The following is a 20,775-nucleotide window of genomic DNA, read 5'->3' on the forward strand; positions in this document are numbered from 1 at the left end:
TTGGGAAGGCACTGTTTTTGGGATGGCACTGTTGGGAAGGCACTGTTTTTGGGATGTGCCATTGGGATGGCACTGTTTTTGGGATGGCACTGTTGGGAAGGCACTGTTTTTGGGATGTGCCATTGGGATGGCGCCGTTCCTGCCGCGCATCCCTGGGACGCGCTCTGGCTCAGCTGCTCCCGCGCGCTGGCAGCGCTCAGCGCCGCTTTTCTTGGTGTGCCAGCAGGCACCTGCGTGTCCTCGCAGATCGGGACGTGACTTGGAGAACAGCGTGTGCTTGTGCATTGAGGGAGAGATGGCTGGTACTGAACCCAGCCTTGCCTCCTGCACGTGCCTCGCCCCATTTGCATGCGGAACACGCCGCTCTCTCCTTCCGTTCTCGCCTGCAGTTCTTTCCTCCAGGAGCAGATGTGCTCTTTCAGCTGTCCTTTATGCATACCCTGCCCTATCCGCTGCCCAGCTAACCACTGCTCTGCTTCCAAGTGCTGTTTCTTCCCCTGACAGTTGCTGTGTCCAGAGCTCATGTCTCAATGGCATTTCAGAACCTTGGTTAATAGAACAGTTTGAATTATTCAAGAGCTGGGAGCACATTTCTACTTAAAATTTAATTAGAAACCTGCCGTGTGTCATTTTACAATAAACGATATTGTAATAGCATCCCTAAATTGGGCAGTCTTCTCCTGTCATGCAAAGCCTCTGTATGAGAGATGCACCCAACCAGTGGAACTTACATGCTGCATGTGTGACAGATGCCATGTGATACGTTGTGGATCTGTGTGATGACATCTGTTAGGTTGTTTTCAATGTATAAACCCATTAAACCGTTTTAAACAGCTGCTGTTTAAGGAAAAAAAGTTTATAGTGTAAGTTTTCCTTATGTGAGATTTCATTCAGTGTAGTGTAGCTCAGCATAGTTGGTAGCTCTGTCCCAGGCACACACTGGAAACACTGCATCAATCAAGACACAGAACAGGATTGTTGTACTCCTAAAGAGAGAAAATTACCTGCTATGGAAGGACACCTGTGCTGGCTTCTTTTTGTCTTTATACAAAGATATTGGGCCTGAACTGGTCCAGGTACAGGATCTTGCAGATAGGCCATATCTCCTGCTATTCAAAAGCTGTATTAGCTTTCTCCATCTCTCCTTTTTTTTATGTCTGTCTGAGCTCTGTGTGGGGAGACTGCCCTGCCTTTGTGTGACTTCAAGGCTGCAAGAGCTAAAAAGCAATAACAATCTGCAGCTGCTGCTTTTTTTTTTTTTGTTAAGTGTACAAAAAACATCCTTTAAAAATATTTATAGAAAACATTTCTAGGGCCACCTGTTAGTCCATTAGAAAGTGAGAACAAACTCCCAGTGGAAGAGCACAGCTCAGACTAGGGCTCTGGTTCTCCTGAATAATGTGCTTTTGCTGATTTATGTTACAGAAGAGTGATTCTATACTGACATCAGTGAGCACTAACCTTTGGAAGGGCCCTGACATTTGTCTCATTCTGTCTGAGGGTGCACAGAAGTGTGCACTTGCATGTGTGTCATGCCATGCACAGCTGCTACCCAGTGGAGCCACACACGGAGGAGATGGATTAGGGGTCTGGTGGGAATGTGGATGCTATATCCTTATGGAAAGAAGCAGTGTGTGATTTGTACTGCTGCTAAAAAGCAAGTCAGTGGAGCTGTGAACCTGTTACTCCTGCATTCCTTCAGGCTTGCAGGGAACCCAGAAGCTTCTGGTTGTAGTTTGGGTATGGCTGCTTTGCTTCACCTTTGGTAGCAAAGCAAATTGGCCTGAGCCACAGATCAGTTCAGTGGACCTGCAGGGTCTGGCCCTTCCTCTCCTCCTTTCCTTTCTTCCATTTCTCCATCTTGTTTTGCCTGGAGGCTTCCAGTCCCCTGTGTTTCCTGTTGTTACACAGATGTCCTTGGCAGCAGGTAAAACACCTCATCCAGCTTTAGGGCTAGAAGATGGGAGTCAGTAGGGTTGTAGGTCTCTCTGAATCCCTTGGTTTTGGTGAAGGGGTTGCATGATGCTGTATTCACCCTGGAGTTCTCCCTGTTTGCAGCTCTCAGTGTTCTCCTTTGGCTCAGTCAGGATGCACTGCCCCACATGTTCCTCTCTTCCAGTGAAGGCTCGAGTGTGAGGCAGCCTAATCATTAATTGCTGGGAAGTGTGGGCTCCTGAAAATGGACACAAGACTTGTGGATGCCTCGTGCTTGAGGGCACTTAGTCCCTCTCCTGCCCTGCCCAACAGCTGAGTGCTCAAGGATTGGAGTGCATCATCCCATTTCCCAGTGTTACAGTGGGCTGGCATGAAGCTCACTTCATTACAGCCAGGGACTGCTCTTTTAGCTCCAAGGTGGTTGAAGACCAAGGGATGACTGTACTGGGAGCTATCCAATCTAGTTTTTTAGATTGGTGATTTCCTAGGACAGCATGTGGTGCTTTGTGGGATGGGGGAGGAAATTGTAATCTTTTAATTATTCATAGTAATTAGCAGAAGGGATTCCCGGGGAGTTAGGATGAGGGATAGTGGGACAGACTGTTATTAAGACTATATTCAAGAAAAAGTAAGTTTTCTGACCAGATAATGGAATAAAATACCTTCCATCTTCTCTGATAGTGAGATTCACTTCTTTCCATGATGAATTACTCGCCTCTGGCAAGAGAGATCCTGGTATCTCTCAGCCTTACAGAAATCTACTGCCTCTTCATCCAGACTGACAGCAGATCTGCAGTTCTTAATACCATCTTCAAGCCAATCATTAATGAAATGAAGCACCTGGTAAAGACTGTCTCCATAAGCAGCTTAGTGCTGAGTAGCCTCCTGCCCTAGCTCAGCTCCTGGGATGCCTCTTGTTTATGCCCTGGTTTAGTGTACAGAGACAGGGGTGATCTATCTTGGGACAAGCCAGCTCTGTGAAGACATTGCTGCCAAAGGCTGTCCTTTGACAGAGGGTTTCAGGGCAGGGTGTTTCTCTGGTGCAGCTATCTCTGACAGTGTTTGGGTGAGGATGGCTTATTCTGCCTTTATTGCAGTCTCTGTGCTGAGCTGGGATAAGGTATGAGGCTATTTGGGAACAGTAGTCCTTGGTGCCCAGTCTGTACCTCAAGCAAATTCAACCATAATGGCCTAATCACTTTGCTACTTTGGGTCTCTCTTTTGACTGTGATCTCTTTTGTGTGTGTGGACTTGTCTCAGAGTCTCAGATAATAACCTCTCCTAGTACTTCTGGAAGATTAGTATATTAGCCCCAACTGGCTTAATTCCAGCACCAGTAATTGTATTTTGCCTCTTTGAAATCCCCCTGTAGTTTCAATCAGCTGGAGTATGACTTTTTTGCAGTAAGCCTTACTGTTCTGTACTATAAAAGGAGAGCAGATACAGTTTCAGACCTGGCTGCATTTTCAGTGGAGAGCACTGTGTGATTCCCAAAGTTGGCAGATGTTTTAGTGTGAATGATGCTATGTGTTGTGATTGGAATCCAGGGATGGTCTTGTCTTTACTACAGTACCTTCTAGTTATCAGTAATTCAATCACTGGTTAACATGATCTCCCAGTTTAATCCAATAAACACCTTATGGTCAAGTTATGTGTACTAAAAAAAAAAAAGAGGATCACCCTCTTCCTGAGTTGTCACAGTTGCTTTAAACAGTTAATAGCAAATACAGGGTAGGGAACCTTGTAGGGCAGTAACTGAGAGCAGCTCTTCTGAATGACAGAGAAGCAGAAATGTAATGAATTAAATGTCTGGCTGGGGAATTGTGCTTTGGCACAGTGCCATGTCCTGGTCCATCTGGTGTCAGGGAAGTTTTGATATTGATTTTGGAGAAAGCAGGACATTGCCTGAATGGTGGCTTCTGCAGAGGTTTGAAGCTAATGTTCACCTCTTCTAGGGAAAATCATCTCCCCAGGCAAAGAAATGGATCTGTGTGACCCTGACCTGGGTCTGCTTGAAGATGCAAAGGGCAAGGCTTGGAAAGGCTGTGAAGGATGGTTTTTTATTTAAAAAATACTGCCTGAGGGTTTTTGTAAGAGAGCTTGGAAGGGAAAAGCTGGGTGATTGTGGGAGGCAGCTGGATGCTGCAATATGCACAATATCACCACTGATGGAAGCCATTAAGGGGTGAAGCTAAGGATGTGGTGGTAAAGAGGTGAGACAGAGGTGTGTAATTTCATATCAGTCAACCAGACTCCCAAGGGGATGGTGTGGCTGAGAAGGTCTGGGAGGGTACATGATGCAGAGCTGTGCCTGCCTGCTACACTCCTCTGGTCCATCCCTGCTAGACTGTTTGCCAGAGGTGCTGGGACAGTTTCATCACTCCAGTGGTTGGTTCTCCTGAGCTGTCCCCCCTGTGATCAGGCTGGCTCCATTGTGGCTTGGCTGCTCTTGGTTGTGGTGGGAAAGGGGCACGTGCCATGTCTGTGTGTGGCCACAGGCTCCTCTTGTGCTCCAGCTACTGCTGATCTTGGTGGCAGACAGCAGACCCTGTCAGGGAAGGAGCTGATGGTGTATGCAGTTACTACCTCCTCTCTCCTTGGGCATCCTGGGGCTTGGCAGAGTTCTGCTTCCTCCCTGGAATTAGATGAGCTGATAAACGAGCCAGGCAAATCTGGCATTGCAGCCAGCTCCATAACTCCTTTAGCAGAGGACTCTGTCCCATTCCTGCAGCAGGAGCACAGGCTGCTGTGTCCCTCTGCCTCTCTGTTCCATGGTTGCTGTTTCTCCCCACAAAAGTGGTGAGAAGGGAAGTGGGTGGCACTGCCACTGGAAGGTGGGAAGGGCTGTGGGTGCACTGCCATGTGCCCAGAGCATGGGCACCAGGTGTACTGGGTCTGCTGAAGGCAGAGGACAGCCAGGTGGGCCAAGGGGGTTGAAAACCACTGGCTGAAGGGGAGCTGCTACCTGAATGCTGGAAGAGATGCTAAAAATGGGACATGCCCTTTGAGTTCCCTGAGGGTTGGAGGGAAAGGAATCAAGGGAAATGCTGAGAAGACTCTTCAAATGGGCAAGCTCTGCATTGCACAAATGAGTGACAGGCCAGCTGGTCTAGATGGAAGCTTGGGAAGAATATGCTGGGACCAGCTTAGGGGCCGATATCATACCAGGGAGATGGACAGGGTGCAAAACTTCCTTCAAATCAAAGAACAGGGGTGTAAATGAAAAGAAATATGAGTGCCTTAAAGTGACTTAAATCTGATCTTGAGAAGTTGGCAGATGCCCTTGTTAGTGAGACAGGAGGAGCTGATTCCAGACAGGAACTGTCTAGCTGAAGAGTCTGGAAGGAAGCATTGACTCATCATAGTTGGCATCTGGATGTGGCACTTGGGGATATGGTTTAGGGATGACAATAGTGCTGCTGGGTTGATGGTTGGACTAGATCTTGAAGGTCTCTTCCAACCTTGATGATTCTGTGATCCTTCCTGAACCTGGAAAGGGATTGAACCCCTTTGGTAATGGGGTTATATGGAGAGATTCTTGTTTTAAGGAGCACCCCTGTGCCTCAAGTTTCACTGTTCCCTACTTGAATCTGAGAAATAACCCCCTCAGGATTTGAGAGGAGTTGAGCTTCTAATCAGTGGGGTCTTATGAACCAGACAGAAGGATGTTCCCAGCTTAACATTCAGGGTAGTGGGGAAACTGATGACAAGTGGAATGTTAACCCAGTTAGTAGCAAGTGTGAGGATTCCTGTGTCTGCTTCTACCCTGTTGATTTGTTGGCCTAGAGAAGCAGCTCAGGTTTCAATCTTTGGCTGCCTTGTAAGACAGAAGTCTGCTGGGAGAGATTGGGATGGGTCCTTAACTTTCTTTGCCCAGAAGAGATGGCAGAGGCAGCAGTTCCTCTGACATCTTTAGATCTGGTTGGTGGAAAGGCAGCATAGCTGCACCGTGTGGGGCTTTCCCCCATGGGACCCAATGAATCTGTGGCAGAGCACTCTAAGGAAAGGTTGAGTGTGTGACTTCAAAGGAGAGCTGACAGGCTGGGAGCATTTCTGGTCCTGTGGGATGAACCTCACGCTGCTTTTTAGTGGTTTGTTTTTTTTGCTGTGCCCATCTGCCTGCCAGTTCGTGCTCTGCTCCAGGTGGAAAGAGCACGGAAGAGAGGAAGGTGTAAAGGACTTGAGAATATCTTAGAATGTCTTTAGGCAAAGGAGATGGCAGATTGGATCACTGATCCTTGGAAACAACATCATATCTGACAGGGCCTTGTTTTAAAGGGCAAACCCCTCACTTTTCACCCACAGCATGTCAGGGCAGAGGAGGCTCTTGGTGCAAACCCTGAGTTATCCCTGCAGCAGCAGGAGCAGCAGAGCCCTGGGAGATGCACTAAGCTTTACTATCTGAAGACAGTCCCACCCAAACCTCCTCAATCCCATGGCCTGTGGGTGTTCCTGCCATCCATCCAGCAAGGCAGTGACCATGTCTGCAGACACTGGGATGTTACCAGTTGGGAAGGCCTTTGGAAAGACCAGTGCCAGGCAGTGGAGGAGAGATGGGGTTTTTTTGGTCTGTGCTGCTGCTGATTGCTCTTGCCAGCCTCCTTGGCCTATGAGGAGGCATCAGCAGCTGGCTGTTGGGAAGCAAAAGTCTTTTAACCCTCAGGGTCTTTGGGTGGGGTGTCAATTTCGGGGTGCTCTCTGGTGAGACACAGCAGCAAAGCAACGTGACTTCTGTCCTGGGCAGTGAATCCCAGTGGCCTCTCTGCAGACAGAACTGGGAGTCAGTCTCCCCACCATGGCTCTGAAGGTCAGCAGCTGGGTAACACTCACCTTTGGGCAACATCTGGGAGGAGCTGCTGACACCTTAAAGGGAATGAGCTGTGGGTTAGGAAAGCCACTTGCCAGCTGGACAGGAGGATCTTTACACCTCCTGCTTGGGGTGGATGGAACAGTGTGGTTTCTGCTGAGGAGGGCTGGGCAGGAGGAGTAGCAGGGCAGTCCTGATTGCCAGGGAATACCCAGGGCAGTGGGTGTGTATGCTGACATGGCCTCTCTGCCTGGGAGCTTGCACCCACTCTGGCAGCAGCGAGTGAGGGATATGTGGAGCTTTTTTGTGCAGATCTCTGTAAGGCATCCAGACAGCTGCTGCCCACTGTGCTCAGTGGAGCATCTGCTTTGGCAGGCAGGAGAGGAGACGGGAGCCTTGGGAATTTCAGACAGTCATTTACTTAATAACCATAGACAGAGCAGGGGGTTGATTTCTGGCTGTGAAGGGATCGTCTTCCTTCCCTTCTCAGTGAGAATGTGCTGTGCTTGGCTTGGGGAGAAAAGGAGTTAATTGGGATGCAGACTCCTGAAACAGAACTCCGTGGGTATGAGCAGTTTCTCAAGAAAGATGAAGGTTGATTTATGCTTTCTGGATTTGTGCCTGCCACCCTGAGCTAAACATATCTGATCTTACTGATAAGTTCCTTTTCCTGGGTCCCCAGCTCCTTGTTAGCTTCCAGAAGAAACCCCAGCCTGCTCTGACCTTATATTTGTGAGCTGCATCTCCTTCAGCATCTGTGTTTGTCTAGCAACAACGCTTCCATTCGTGATCAGAGCCACAGAATAGCAAGGGCTGTAGTTGGAGGGAGGGGAGTTAGATTCAGCTGCTGTAGCAAAGCAAAACTAATTCAGATGTTTGTGGGATGACTTTTCTGCTCTGAAGTGCTGTACAAACTAAAATTCTGCATTTCGAATATGCCCAGGTTGATTCAGGGTTTGGTGGTAGTACTTAGCTGTGCCAGGAAGGAGGATTTGGTTTTCTGTCCTTTAGTTTCTCTCCTGTAGTATTTCCCATTTAGCTTGTGGCTGACTGCTGCTACCACCCCATATCTTTCTCAGTCCCATCTGAAATGAATCCCTGGCTTCTAGCTGATTCCTAACACTCATAACCTCAACTTAAAGATGCCAGGTGTCAAAACTGTTACTTATTGTCTGTGAAAGTGCCTATGGACAGACAGATATGGAGAGAACAAAGATGGAAATTATCCCTTGGGAATATGGGTTTACTGGGATGGGTAGATGGAGAAGTGCACATATTGGATGGGATGGTTCTTTGCTGTAGCAGGCTACCTGCCCTTGGAGAGTCTCTGCCATTTGACCCCCACCTGTGGCTGGACACATAATGGGATATTCTCTGCCCCTCAGAGTTCTTAGTTCAGATGTAACATAAAGTCTTTTGGATCTCTTTTTAGATTATACCTTTCCTGCTTCATCTCAGAAGGCACTGCCGAAACAAAATGGGACACAAGTAGACAAATGGGAAATGGCCACTGTCCAGGCACCAGCAGAATTTGTGGAGCCTGACTTACACACTCCTTTCTCCACACTAGAGGAAGAGGAGGGGCTGCTCCCCATAGACCACTCAAGAGGAGGAATGGAGAGCCTCCAGACCTCTGGACCAGAGGTTACATCTTCTGAACCAGTGGACCAAGAGGACTCCTTCTCCCTTCTGTTTTCCACAGCCTCTTCCAAGCCAGGTGTTGTGACTGAGGCAGCCATAGGAGGGCAAGAAGAGGACTCTGTTTCTCCAGGCTTAGACCTTGGGAGCAGCATGGGACCAGGTCTCCTACCTGTGCCCTCTACTTTTTCTACTACAGTTGCAGCAAGATCTCCCATTGATTCGGAAGAACTCCTTGAGGTGACAACTGGAGACACTTGGGCTTTTGGGGGAGCAGATTCAGAGCTGGCTGTGGCTACAACAGGAGCAGAGCCTGCAGAGACCACAGTGGAGGCTGGTGGGGAAGAGCATTCAGCCAGGGAGGAGGTGTCAGAGCCCACAGTGGGGTGGGAGATGCTGGAGCCCACGATGCTGACCGAAATGGAGCAGACAGTGGAAACGCCTGTGGGGACACCCTCTCCTGCAAGCAGCTCCCCAGGCACCCAGACTCTTCCTGGTAGTGAGCAGCAGCCCTCTTCTGTGTCTCTGTGGGACAGAGCTGATGAGCCTGAGCTGGATCCCCTTTGGAATGACACCGAGTCAGCCACTGAGACTGCAGCAGCAGAGAGGAGCTCGTCACCCCTGGCTGGGGACGCCCGCATGGCCATGCTGCCCACGGAGCTGCCCTGGGACTCTGCTCAGGTTGCACTGGGATCAGGGGCTGGGCTGGGAGGTTGCAGTGGGGATATTTGGCTACTTCACTCCTGGGGAGTGTTTAAGCCCATCCCTGAGTCTGACTGCTGAAGTATGTTTTTCCGTTCACCCAGTCAAAGCTGAATTTTCAGGGAGTTATTCACAGCAGTTCTTAAGGTATCCATCATCCCTGGCCCCTCACATCTTCCTAGCTGCACAAAATCCTGCTTCTTAAACAGAAGCTGAACACCTTTCTTCTGGGGCATGAACAGCAGAGAAAGCTCCTTGTTTCCTCAGCCTGCATTATTGGAAGTGTCAGGACAAACATGTCCCCAAGGACTTCTGGAAGGGGAGTGAGAAGAAAGTGCTGTTTTTGCTACTGCTGCCTGCAGGGACCAGATGCAGAGCAGGTGGAGCAGAGTACAGTTATATGTGAGGGTGTGGGAGAGGAGGGGTGAACTGCAGGTCCTGAATCCAGCAAACTGGCAGCTGGTTAAGAGAAAATGTAGCAGGAGCTGACTGGTGAGAAAGTACCAAGCAAAGCTTTTAATTTTGCTTTTTGCCCCATGGTACTCAGGAGCCTGAACAAGTGACTTAGTCCCTCTGTGCATCCTATCCTGCTTGCAAAGTGCTGCCCTCTCTCACCAGTTTGTTTAAGGACCACAGAGGCTCCGGTTAGGTTTTGTGTTAAGTGCTGACAAGGCTGCAGGCTAGACAGTTTTCCACTGAGAACCTGTGTCCTCATTGAGTCTAGATAGAAGTGGAAGGTCAAGCTGAGCTGTGGCAAGCTGGCAGAGCAGCTTTGTCCCTGTTCTGTGTTAGCACTGAAATGGTGATTGCTCCTTAGAACAGAGAGTTAAAGGACAGTCACATCCTTTGAGAAGTGCCTCTGGGAGTATGGCACAGTGCCCTGCTCCTGTCCCTTGTGTACCCTGTGCTTTCAGCAGCAGAGTTACATTCACACCTGAACCCAGCTGTCTTTGTCTTGTCTCTCCAGGTGATCTGTAAAGACTGGAGCAACCTTGCAGGAAAGAACTATATCATCCTGAATATGTCGGATAACATTGACTGTGTAAGTCAGTCCAGAGAGATTTCATGGCACGGGGGCAATGGTGTTTGGGAAAGTGAAGGCAGGCACAGCTCCTCCTGTCTGCTTTCACCACAAAACATTTTAAAAGCATGAAATCTCAACATATAGAGGCTGTGAAGAGAAGGGGAGGACAGAAATATTTTTGTTCTCCAAAAGGGAAAAAGAGTGGGTGGAGGGAGATGATTTTGCTCCAAGTCTAGCACATGTCAGTTCCATATTGGATTTTTTACTAACTTCTGGCTGCTAGTCTGTGATAGTACCTGGATTGTCATGAGACATGAGAACTTTTAACATTGCACCTCTTACAGGATTGAATGCAGTTCTCCTTCCTTCTCTTCCTTTTTCTTCCATTCCTTCCAGCTTATAGTAACAATCCTCTGATGGCTCAGAGGAATAGGGACTCCCATTTGGACTGTGCATGGATAAGTATCAAGCAGTTATCACTAAATCTTCCTTAAGGGTCTCTTCTTCCAACCCTATTATCTTGTGTGTTATCTGTGTCTGTTAACCAGCCATGCTCTGCTAATCCAATGCCTGTCCATCCATCCTCATAAAGCTACAGTTAATTCATGACCCCAGAATCCGTTGTGGATCCCTGATAAAAGGGCTTGCTCACTTCTGCTGGGCCTTTTATCAGGCACTTAAAAACCAGTTGTGAAAGGCCTGGGGTCAAGGTGCCTTTCATAATTCTAAGAAATTAATATAAGCCTGACAACCTGAGACTAAAATGTTTCATTGAGGAATTGTGTTCTGGCCTCATGCATCTGCACTCCTGCTTTGTGGGGCTCCTGCTGTGGGCATAGCCAGTTGGTTGTGTCACTGCAGGGTTGCTCTCTGGCACTGACCTCTTGCAACTTCTGGTGAATTCTTGTTTGGTTTGTTTTGCTTTTTTTTAAAGGTGATCTTTCTGAGGACAGGGAAAATGGGGAAATTCCTATACACAGTAAGACATGCCAACTGCTCTAAGAATAGATGAAAAGTCAGTCTTTATCCTCCTAATTCAGGCAAACCAGTGTGGAGAGCTTTAAGTATCTCTGCTACAGTTCACAACTGTAATGCAGAAAAGGAGTCCTTGAAAACCAGAATCCTTCTGCCCTGTTTCCTTCATGTCTCATCACTCTCTCTCCCACCTCTGTGGACTTCAAATGCTAATTAATTTTGTAATATGTAGTAAGTTCCTTTCTGTGGTCACTTGTGTTGTTTAAACCACTGTAAGGGGAAGAACTGAAAAGCAGATGTGCAGATGTCTCTTGATCAAATTATGTCTTTGCTGTTGAATCCTCAGTTCTGCCTTGCTGGAGGAAGATGGTGCCCTGGGATAGGCAGGACTGAACTGTTTTTCTACTTGATTTCATGTTTCAAAACATATTTCCCACTGAATGATTTGTGCCGTGCTACCCCTTATTCAAAGGGACATTTGTCGACATACATATTTAACATGAGCATCTCATCATTCCCTGCCTCCCATTACCACTTTGCATGAGTGAAGCTGGAATCAAGCTCTTCATCTTTCCACTGATGTTGATGCAGTTTGTTTCCTACCCTTGGTAATTTGCTCAGTTTGTGCACCTCACCTACTGTCTGCCTGTCCCTTTTGTTTTTTGGTGTCTGTATCAGAACTCTGTGGTGTTTGGGTTTCTGGGGTTTTGAGGGAGAGCATGTGTTCTACAGCAAGTGCTGTAGTTTAAATTAGTGTGAGTGGTATTTAGTATTTCTCACATATTTCAATGTTTTGGTGCCATGTTCTGGTGTGTATTGAGTCCCACTGAAAAGCTGAGGGACAAGGAGTGTGCTTAGCTCCTTCCAGAAGGTTGTGCTTTGAGCTTCAATTCACTTCATGGCACCAGGCTTTTACCTGCTGCAGGATCATGTCTGTATTTCTGGGTTAAGCTGGAATCCTGTTTGTCTTCCCACTGGGCTCCAGGCACTCAACATACCTGGAAAGTTTCCCCAAGTGAGGACTGCAGGATCTGACCCAGCAGTGGTACCTGGCTATGCACTGGGAGGTGACCTCCACCTTGGCACAGGTGCATTCAGGTTCCTTCACTGCTCCCTCCTCTCCATCATGGAGAATTGATCAATGCTCTGCAACCTCTGCTTTCCCCATCACCAGAAACATCTCACTTCTGTCCTCCTGCTCCTGGCTCAGCTGCTCCCCTTTCCTCTGCATCCCCCAAAAGAGAGCCTCAGACTGGCAGTGGGACCATGAGCTGGAGCTGCAGCTGAGCATTGTGGTGCTGCATTACAGTGCTGCTTCCTCATGCATCTCCTCCTGCCTCCCCATACCAAAACTCATCATTTCATGAGAGGAGGCACTGCCAGGCTCTTGTGATTCAGGCTCCAGTCATCGATGTCTTCTCCAATTAGGCCATTTTTGGCACAGGCCTGTGCCTGCCCTGAGCGCTTCAAATTGCCATGGCAACAAGAACTCTCCATTTTATTAATCATCTGTGTGGCCTTCAGGTTGGCATGGCAACTGGAGATGAGAATAGAAACACAGGAGTGAGAAAGCAGCAAAGGCGCCTGCTGAGGGATGGCTGGAGCACGTCAGGCTGAGCGGCACCCCCGACCCAGCGCTGGCTGTGGGCAGGAGCCTGGCTGCTTCCTTCTCACACCATCATGTTGCTTCAGGATCCCTGTGTGCCAGGAGAGCTTGGTGTGGGGCACAGGAGCTGAGGAGGAAGGTTGGTGCATCAGGAGGTGTTTTTGGCTCCAGCCTGGGGCACCGTGCAGCAGAGCATTGCACCAGGTTTATCACTGCTGGCTTTTGGGCACATGTGAGCTCTCAGCTGTGCCAGCCCTACAGTGCTACAGCTGCCTTGTCCCTACCATGCACTCACCAAGGTTCCTTTCCTGTGCCAGGAGGAATTTCGAATGGAGAGGGGTCCCCAGCTGTTGGCACTGGTGGAGGATGCCTTCTCCAGGCAGGCAGAGGGGCTGCAGGACCGCTGGCTCATCTCTCTGAGCAAACCCAATGAGAATGACAAGCACTTGCTAATGACGCTGGCAGGGGAACAGGGTAAGTGCTGGCAGAAAGAGCCTTTCTGTGATGGGGAGATTTATATGGAGATTTATATGTATTTATATGGAGGTACACAGCCATGTTGTAAGGAGCTTTTGCTTTCCAATCCATTGCAATCCCACCAGTTCTCAGTGTTCACTGGACTTGAGGGATGGAGAGGGACTGAGGACATCTTTCTTCACATCTGCTTTCTGGGTTGTCCCTCACTGCTTGCACAAAGCACTGCACTTTGCACTTCTGCACATTGCCTTCAGCTTTGCTGCCTCCCTGGTTTGCATTTCCCTGAGCATTTGTCAGGTTTCTCCTTATGTACTCCCCATCATGGAAGGATATGACAGCCTGCTCTTGGTTCACTTCCCAACCTATCAATTCTGAAGTCCTGTCTGAACTAGGATGGTCCTCACAGTGCCCTCCCTCATCCCCAAGGAAACAAAAGCTGACAGTGACATGGGCTGGACTGGAACATTTTACCATGTCTTTATTCCCATTTTGGTTCAGGGGTCCTTTTCCTGCCTGCTTAGTGACAGAGGTTTCTAATGTTGACATTATGGCCTCTATGACCTTTGTGAACCTGTCTCCATGACTTTTTGAGTGCTGCTGCTTGCTCCCAGAGCAGACACGGATGCTGAGAACCTCTGTGGTGGTGGGGAGGGTACCTAGGTTGCTCTGCTATCAGTTAATCCCTGGATTTTTTTTACTCCTTTAAAGAGTATTTGGAGGTACCCTTGTCTGTGATCCTGTGTTCTTTCAGCCTCCTGACATAAAACACCAATGAACAAAAATGTGTGTTTCCCTGCCTCCATCCTGCTGGGGATTTTATACTGATGAATACATCTGACTGAGTAACCTGAGCTGAGAGCAGCACTGATCTCTTCCTGTACTTTACAGGTGTTATCCCTACAAAAGATGTTCTCATGGCACTGGGGGATGTTAAGAGGAGCTTAGCTGAGGTAAGAGCCTGTCTGCCTGCATCCATTTGTCAAGACCAGTTATACAATTAAAATAAGCAACTTAAAAAGTGGGAGCATATCTCATTCTAACCAAGTGCTGAACCCAGAGCAGGCAAACAGATGAGTCAGATGCTTGGCAAACTCCCTGCTCCCCTCACTGATAGTAGCCAGGCCATCAAATGTCTGCTCCTTTTAAGAGAATAACTATGGGCTATTCTCTCCCTGCTTTTCTGGCTTGGTTGTGAGACTGCTTTTCACACATTCATTTTGTTGGGATTCTCAGTGTCAACCCTTCCATACTATTGTCCAAAGCAGTGTGGGTGCTGCAGACCCCCACATTTGGCCCTGCTCACCCTCCAGCTGTTTTACAAACATTGGCTTCTCTTGACATGTTAACACACCTTCTATGATTCCAGGGTCTGCATTTCACTCCTGAAACAACTGCTTCCACAAAGGCAGGCAGAGGACCTGAGTCAATGGATACCAGACTCCTCTGCCATCTTCCTCTATTCCCTTCTAACCCTGGGCAGCTTGGAAGAGGATAGAGATGAGGACAAATCAGTCCCATGATCTCTGGCTTTGCCCCTTTGTCCTACAGGATATGTAGGCACTGAGGACCTAATTCTGCTTGAGTTTTTTGTGCCAAGCACTGGATTAATTTTGCTGATTTTAGCAGCAGGATCAAGCCACTGCCTTGCTGGCTGTCTGCTCTCAGGTTTTTCCCTGACCTAACAAACTGGTGCAGTTAGACAAAGCAAATTAACTGCTCAGTGGTGTATTGATTGGCTTACACCAGAGAAAGTGCAAAAAGCCAACCCTGTAGAAATTGTGGGACTGAAGTATCAGCAGCTAGAACTGTCCAGAAAGAAGGATTTGTGTGGATGCAAGGTTTAACTTTGCAATTGTGGCTCTGGGTTAATGTGAGTTCTACCAGAGCCTCCTTGCCCCATGCCTCTGGCTTTCTGGCTCTGTCAGTAAACTCTGCTCACAGTGCTGCCCTTGCACAAGCATGAGATTGCAAGGAGGAGGGAGGATATTCTCTTACACCGGTCACACTTACTACTGAATTGATACATAACCTGTTTCAAATCTGCCAAGTCACTGGGACCAACCTGGGCTGTTTGCTGACAGCCACAGGGGGCCAGTTTCTAGGGCAGCTATTCTTAAGCTTTTACACTCAGCAGGCAGCTGTCCACTTTCAAGACCTTGTAAAGACCACCATGCCCTCTTAGGACCTGAGCTTTACTGGAAAGCTATTTATTAGGGTTACATTCTCTGTCAAGCAGTTACCAAAGCCTCAGCACCCATCAGTGCTCTGTAGTTTGTCTTGGGGACTCTAATCTTGGATAGTTTCTCCTATGAAAGCCTCCTACACAAAGGTGTGATATCCTTGTGCAGGTGAGCAAAATAAAATTGTGCCTACTGTCATTTGCTGATGTGTCACCTTTCATGGAAAATGTAGTTATGAGCTTTCTAGTAATGTAAGATGGTGTATAACCTGAGTCTCCAACCCTGGCTTTAGTTCCTCTGCCCACATTCGTGGTCCTGTACTTGGACCCTGGAAACTCTGAACAGGATTCTATCTGCCTGCAGGGACTTTTAGTGTACTGCTTCCTTCCTTCCAGATTGGTATCCAGAACTACTCGACCACCACGAGCTGCCAGTCGCACCCTAACCAGACGCGCAGTGATTATGGGAAGCTCTTTGTGGTGTTGGTGATCATCGGCTCCATCTGCGCCATCATCATTGTCCTGGGGCTCATCTACAACTGCTGGCAGAGACGCCTGCCCAAGATGAAGAACATGGTGAGCACAGGACGGGTGGAGAAAGTGGCCAGACTCTTAGCCCTGGGGATGGAGGAGATTGGGAAGTTAGGAGGGCAATTGTTTTCCCCTGTCCAATTATGGGGCATAGCTGGATACACTGCTGGAGCAGCAAAGGAGTTCATTCAGGTGTAAGAGAGATGCAAATGTGCTTAGGACAGCTCATTTCCACTCTGAGGGTTGGGCTGGGAATAAATCTACCTCTTCCCACTGACTCCACAAAGGTCTCAGTGACCCTCATAGCCTGGTCTGATTGTGCTTCTCAGCAGCATTAAGAGCTGTCCCCCTTTGTCTCCCTTTGTGTCCTCTCGTCCCTGGCAGTCGCACGGCGAGGAGCTGCGCTTTGTTGAGAACGGCTGCCATGACAACCCCACCCTGGACGTGGCCAGTGACAGCCAGTCAGAAATGCAGGAGAAGAAGCCGAGCGTGAACGGGGGGAACACCATCAATGGCCCCGACAGCTGGGATGTCCTGATCAATAAGCAGGCGAGCGAGGATGTGGATGTGTTTGAGGAAGACACGCATCTTTAGAAAAAGAAAGGAGGGAACCACCCTCTTAAACACACTTGTTTTTCTCCTATCTTGACTGATGGACCATGGGATCAGGTGGCTTCTCAGGAACTTCATAAAACCTTTGAACAAGTCTTTGGGCAAGTTTTCCCTATGGAAGTCCTGAGCCTGCATCTGAGGCTTGGAGCCAGGAGGATCACGGAACAGAGGGAAGTGGGAGGGGTGGGTTTATAGATCTCTGTGTGTGTGTTCCTATCAGTAGCACCAATGCTTTCATTACCTTTAAATGCACTTACTGTAGCTCTGTGGTAGTGGCTGAGACTGTCTGGATTGGAGAAACAAGCTGGTGGGGCTGCCTGCCACCAAGAGTCCAGATTTGGGGAGTAAATTCACTCTCCAGATACTGACCTTGAGACCATATTCAGTCCATGCAGGTGCAGTAAAACCTGTGCATTTTGGATGGAGGGGAGCCAAGATTCTGTCGATGTTCTGGGCAGAGTTTGCATTCCCCATGTGAAAACAGGTTTTTTAGTGCTCTAGCGTTCAGCTACTAATTGTATGAGAGCTGATGTTTACATTTGGGGAAAACACCCCTCCCACCACTCCCTGCTGTCATGTCATTTCACCCCTGGTACCACAAACAGCCCCATTCCTTTTTTCAGCTCCACAACTCCAAGCTGAGCTTGCAAAGTTTGAGCACTTTACCCTTGCTTGACTGATTGCAGAGAATTCAGTGCCATGGTGCAGCATTTTAGATGGAAATGTGCTTTAGGTTGGAGCATTGCTCAAAAATGGTGTTTACATGCCTCTTTCACAATAGCCTGGGAAATCAGCAGGAAAATATCCCTTGTCTTGTGTAAGTTTCAAACTAGCTGGCCTTTTCCACTCCAGTTCTAGTTTTCAGATTAGTTTGGTTTCAGTTGGTCATTTTGCAGTAAGTATAAGGACTATGTGAAAGTTTAAAAATAGGGAAACAAGTAATGTTCTCATCCTTTTGTTTCAATTTCAGCATCTTGCCCTGAGGGAAGGGTGGAAGTGTTTAATATCCCACAGGTATATATGGGGTAACATCTTTAAAATCACTGCATTTAAACAATGTAAGAGCCAGTTCTGATGAGATGAGAATCAGATGTAGGAGCTCCCCAATGAATGTTTCTCAGGCATGCCTCAGGCAACTTTGAGGCTCCAGCTCCCTGAAGATGTGTGCTAAAGGCACGTGGATATGTGTAATTGTTCTCTGAGCCCTGCCTAAACTACTGTCAAGCCTGAAATCCCAGAACATTTGTTTCTTCTGTCATTGAGGGATTGAGGGACTTGCTTCGGTCAGAGGCAGTACTTCTCTCCCTAGTGGTGGTGATCTGCATGCTTGCTTCCTGCGAGATGCAGCTTCACACTTGCTCTTGAAGGGAACCTTTGTACACAGAGGCCCCAGATGTGCAGCCTGTAAATCTATCACTGTATGTATAGAGACCTCTAGCATGTTCCTCCCTGGTGGGTGTGCCTGAAGTCAAGGTGCCAGAGTCTGTTGTTGCAGTTTGTGTAGCGCTTTGCATGCAAACTGAATCACAGATCACCTTGATGTAGGACCACTCTGGTAGCAGTTTATTAAGGATTCAAGAAAGGTAATAACCTTTGGTTTCCTATCCAGATTCCAATTTTCAGTGGTTTTAGCCTGCCTCCATATCTTTCCTGGTGTTATGTAGGACACAGTGATCATCAGCTCCTTTTGTACCTTGGTAGGGTTGCAGAGATGCTCAGAGTTCCTTCTCCTGCCCCAGCAGCTGGAAGTGGGGGACAGTCCGTGGATGCAGACAGCCATACACGGCCCTCTCTGACCACCCCTCTCTGGGTGGCTCCTGCTGAATTTGATGGGTCTGTGCAGTAAAACTGCACAAGTCCATTGGCTGTGTTGAAGGCACTTTGGGGCTCAAAGGATTAAATGCAAATTGTTGTTATGGTGAGTAAATTAAAGCATGGAGTTAAAATTTGAGGTTTTATAGCACTTAGCATAATGGGGCCTGGCATGCCCGTGGCCTTTAGGCATCTGCACCGTGTAAATCTTTCCAAGTCCAATAATCCTCATCAAGTATGTTTTGAATGCCCAATGGCTGTTAAAAAGATAATGCCACCAATCAGATGTGAATCATTTCACCCACAAATGGCTTTCTTGGTGCATATCCCTGCTAAGAGCTACTTTGCTGCCCTGTTTTCTCTCCACTATCCTAATTCAGAGAAACAACAAGGCACTGATAAAGCAATGCTTCTGGCCAGGCTCAGCACCTCCCAATCTCGTGTAAAGTCTTCAAACATTAAAGAAACCAAGGGGCTATGTGGGTTCAATAATCAGCTAGCAAGTTCTCCTAATTTGCTCTTCTGGCCTTTTGTGGCCTGGAAGATTTTCAAGAGATGCTCTTCTCTGTCTGGAGTATCCAGGTAATCTGAGAGACACTTTAAGGGTGGCTGTTGAGGCTGAGGACACTTTTCTGCTGTCTCTTACAGGGTGCACCTGGCTGTATGATCCCAGTTTAGCTTCAGAAATCTACTGGTTGATAGAATTTCACTTTAGTCTGGTGGTACTTTTTATCCTTTTACAGTTTGTTTTTTCTCTGTATCATTTTTTGCACTAGGCTGATCTTGTCAAGTCGATTGCACTGTTGTCCCTCTCCTGCCAGCCCTGCAGAGATGGGTCATCTCCAGGGACCTGCAGGCTGGGAAGCACTGTAGAGAGGCTGTTGGTAGCCCACTTTACTCTGTCCAGTGCTTGCATTTCCAGCTCTGCACAGGGAGGATGTAAAGAGGAAGAAAACCTTTGTCTTAGCATTTGTAACAGGAAGCTTTTCTATCACCCTAATGTAGTTAAACTTCTTTTTAATAAAAACTGTGAATGCTGGACTTCTCAGAGCAGTGTGCCAGGTGACAGAGCAGATGAAGGAGACAAAGCAATTCCTGGAAAACTTACACGGACATCACCATAATTCCATCTGCCAAATGTTTGGTTGCACTGACACCTGGTGGCGGTTGGGATTGGAAACAAAAAATTTAAAAAAAAAGAAAAAAAAGAGAGAACTTTTCTCTTAGCTTTGGGTATTTGTTTCCTGTGACTTGCCTAGGATAACCTGCTTTATTCACGAGGGGCTGCAGGACTCAACTGTGAGCAGAGGGGCTTGTACCAGGCATGTCAAGGATGGTTTGTGTGAGGACATCCTTGTCTGCAAAGTAGTGAGATGGGACATTCCCTGGAGTCACCAGTATAAAGGCCCTGGGTAGCAACACAGGGTTTCATCTCCATCTTCCTGCTTTGTGTGCCACTTGCTCCCTCTGCTCCTTGGGACCACAGCTAGAATGCAGACTGCCCTAGAATGGAGGTGGTTCTTCAGAGAGAGCATCAGGTGCTGTTGTGAGGAATGCAGTGCCTCGGGGAGCACTGGCGATAGCATCGTCTGGATGCACGGCCAAGAGCAGAGTGACTCTCCATCTCTGGGGGATCATGGCCAGGTGGGATCTGGGATGGCCAAGCTGCAGATTACTCCAAGGTGTCACCCAGAGATCTGGAATTGTGCCTGTAACATGGAGTCTAACATGTCCTGGGACTCTGCATCCTCCACACCGCCTTGGAGTATGTAGGGTGGAAAGAAACAATGAGGAGTGACCCAGTAATTGTGCTGTGAAGGATGTAATGCAGCTTGAGGATACAGTTCAAGACACACTTTAAGGATCCCTCTGGCCGAGGATATGGTGTGAAATGAAGGAACATTATCCTAAGGACTATTGCAGCATGACCTTAGAGCACTGCAGCAGGGTCCCACTGCAGGCACTGCCATCAGCAACTTGTCTGTTCCCATCTGCCTTTGCAGCCATGCAGGAGCACATCTGTCCTTCTCAGCAGGTTTGGGACAGCTCCAACAGTCAGACACAACAAGCACCTTCATCTGTGCTGGCTCATGAGAGCCTCATGTGCTCATCTAAGCTGACAGCCAGGCTTTGAGCCGTTCTCAACACCTTCATTCCTGCTGGACACAAACTGCAAGCCCTGGCCGCTGCTCAGGATTGCTGCGGAGAACACTTAGAAACACTTGTGTCTGGCCCTGGAAATAGCAGGGTTGTGGTTTTGTTTTCTTTGCAATAAAACACACCTTCTGGGTGTCTGAACACTGACCTGAGTGCAGTGCTTTGCTTGGTTAGCTCTGCCTGAATTCATGTCTGCTGCATCTTGTAATGCAGTACTGGCCAGGGTTTCTCTGCTAGGGTGGCAGCCTGGCCCCCTTCCCCACAGTACACTCCTTAATTCTCCCATCAGAGATTTCTGTGGAAGCCCTGAGCCATGCCAG

The 20,775-nt window shown here is 48.2% G+C and overlaps 1 protein-coding gene across 1 annotated transcript in view; it reads left to right on the forward strand.

Moving 5' to 3' along the window:
- The window catches only part of PODXL2 (podocalyxin like 2), a 32,696-nt gene extending 12,094 nt beyond the window's left edge, over window positions 1-20,602 (forward strand). The window contains exons 3-8 of the mRNA XM_066557839.1: window positions 8,175-9,061; window positions 10,050-10,124; window positions 13,005-13,161; window positions 14,053-14,114; window positions 15,740-15,919; window positions 16,259-20,602. Coding sequence (XP_066413936.1) covers window positions 8,175-9,061; window positions 10,050-10,124; window positions 13,005-13,161; window positions 14,053-14,114; window positions 15,740-15,919; window positions 16,259-16,468 — 1,571 coding nt within the window. The 3' untranslated portion in view covers window positions 16,469-20,602. The remainder of the gene's footprint in view (window positions 1-8,174; window positions 9,062-10,049; window positions 10,125-13,004; window positions 13,162-14,052; window positions 14,115-15,739; window positions 15,920-16,258) is intronic.
- The last annotated feature ends 173 nt before the right edge of the window (window positions 20,603-20,775 follow it).

The sequence above is a fragment of the Molothrus aeneus genome, chromosome 12, assembly GCF_037042795.1.
Source record: "Molothrus aeneus isolate 106 chromosome 12, BPBGC_Maene_1.0, whole genome shotgun sequence".
Classification (NCBI taxonomy): Eukaryota; Metazoa; Chordata; class Aves; order Passeriformes; family Icteridae; genus Molothrus; species Molothrus aeneus.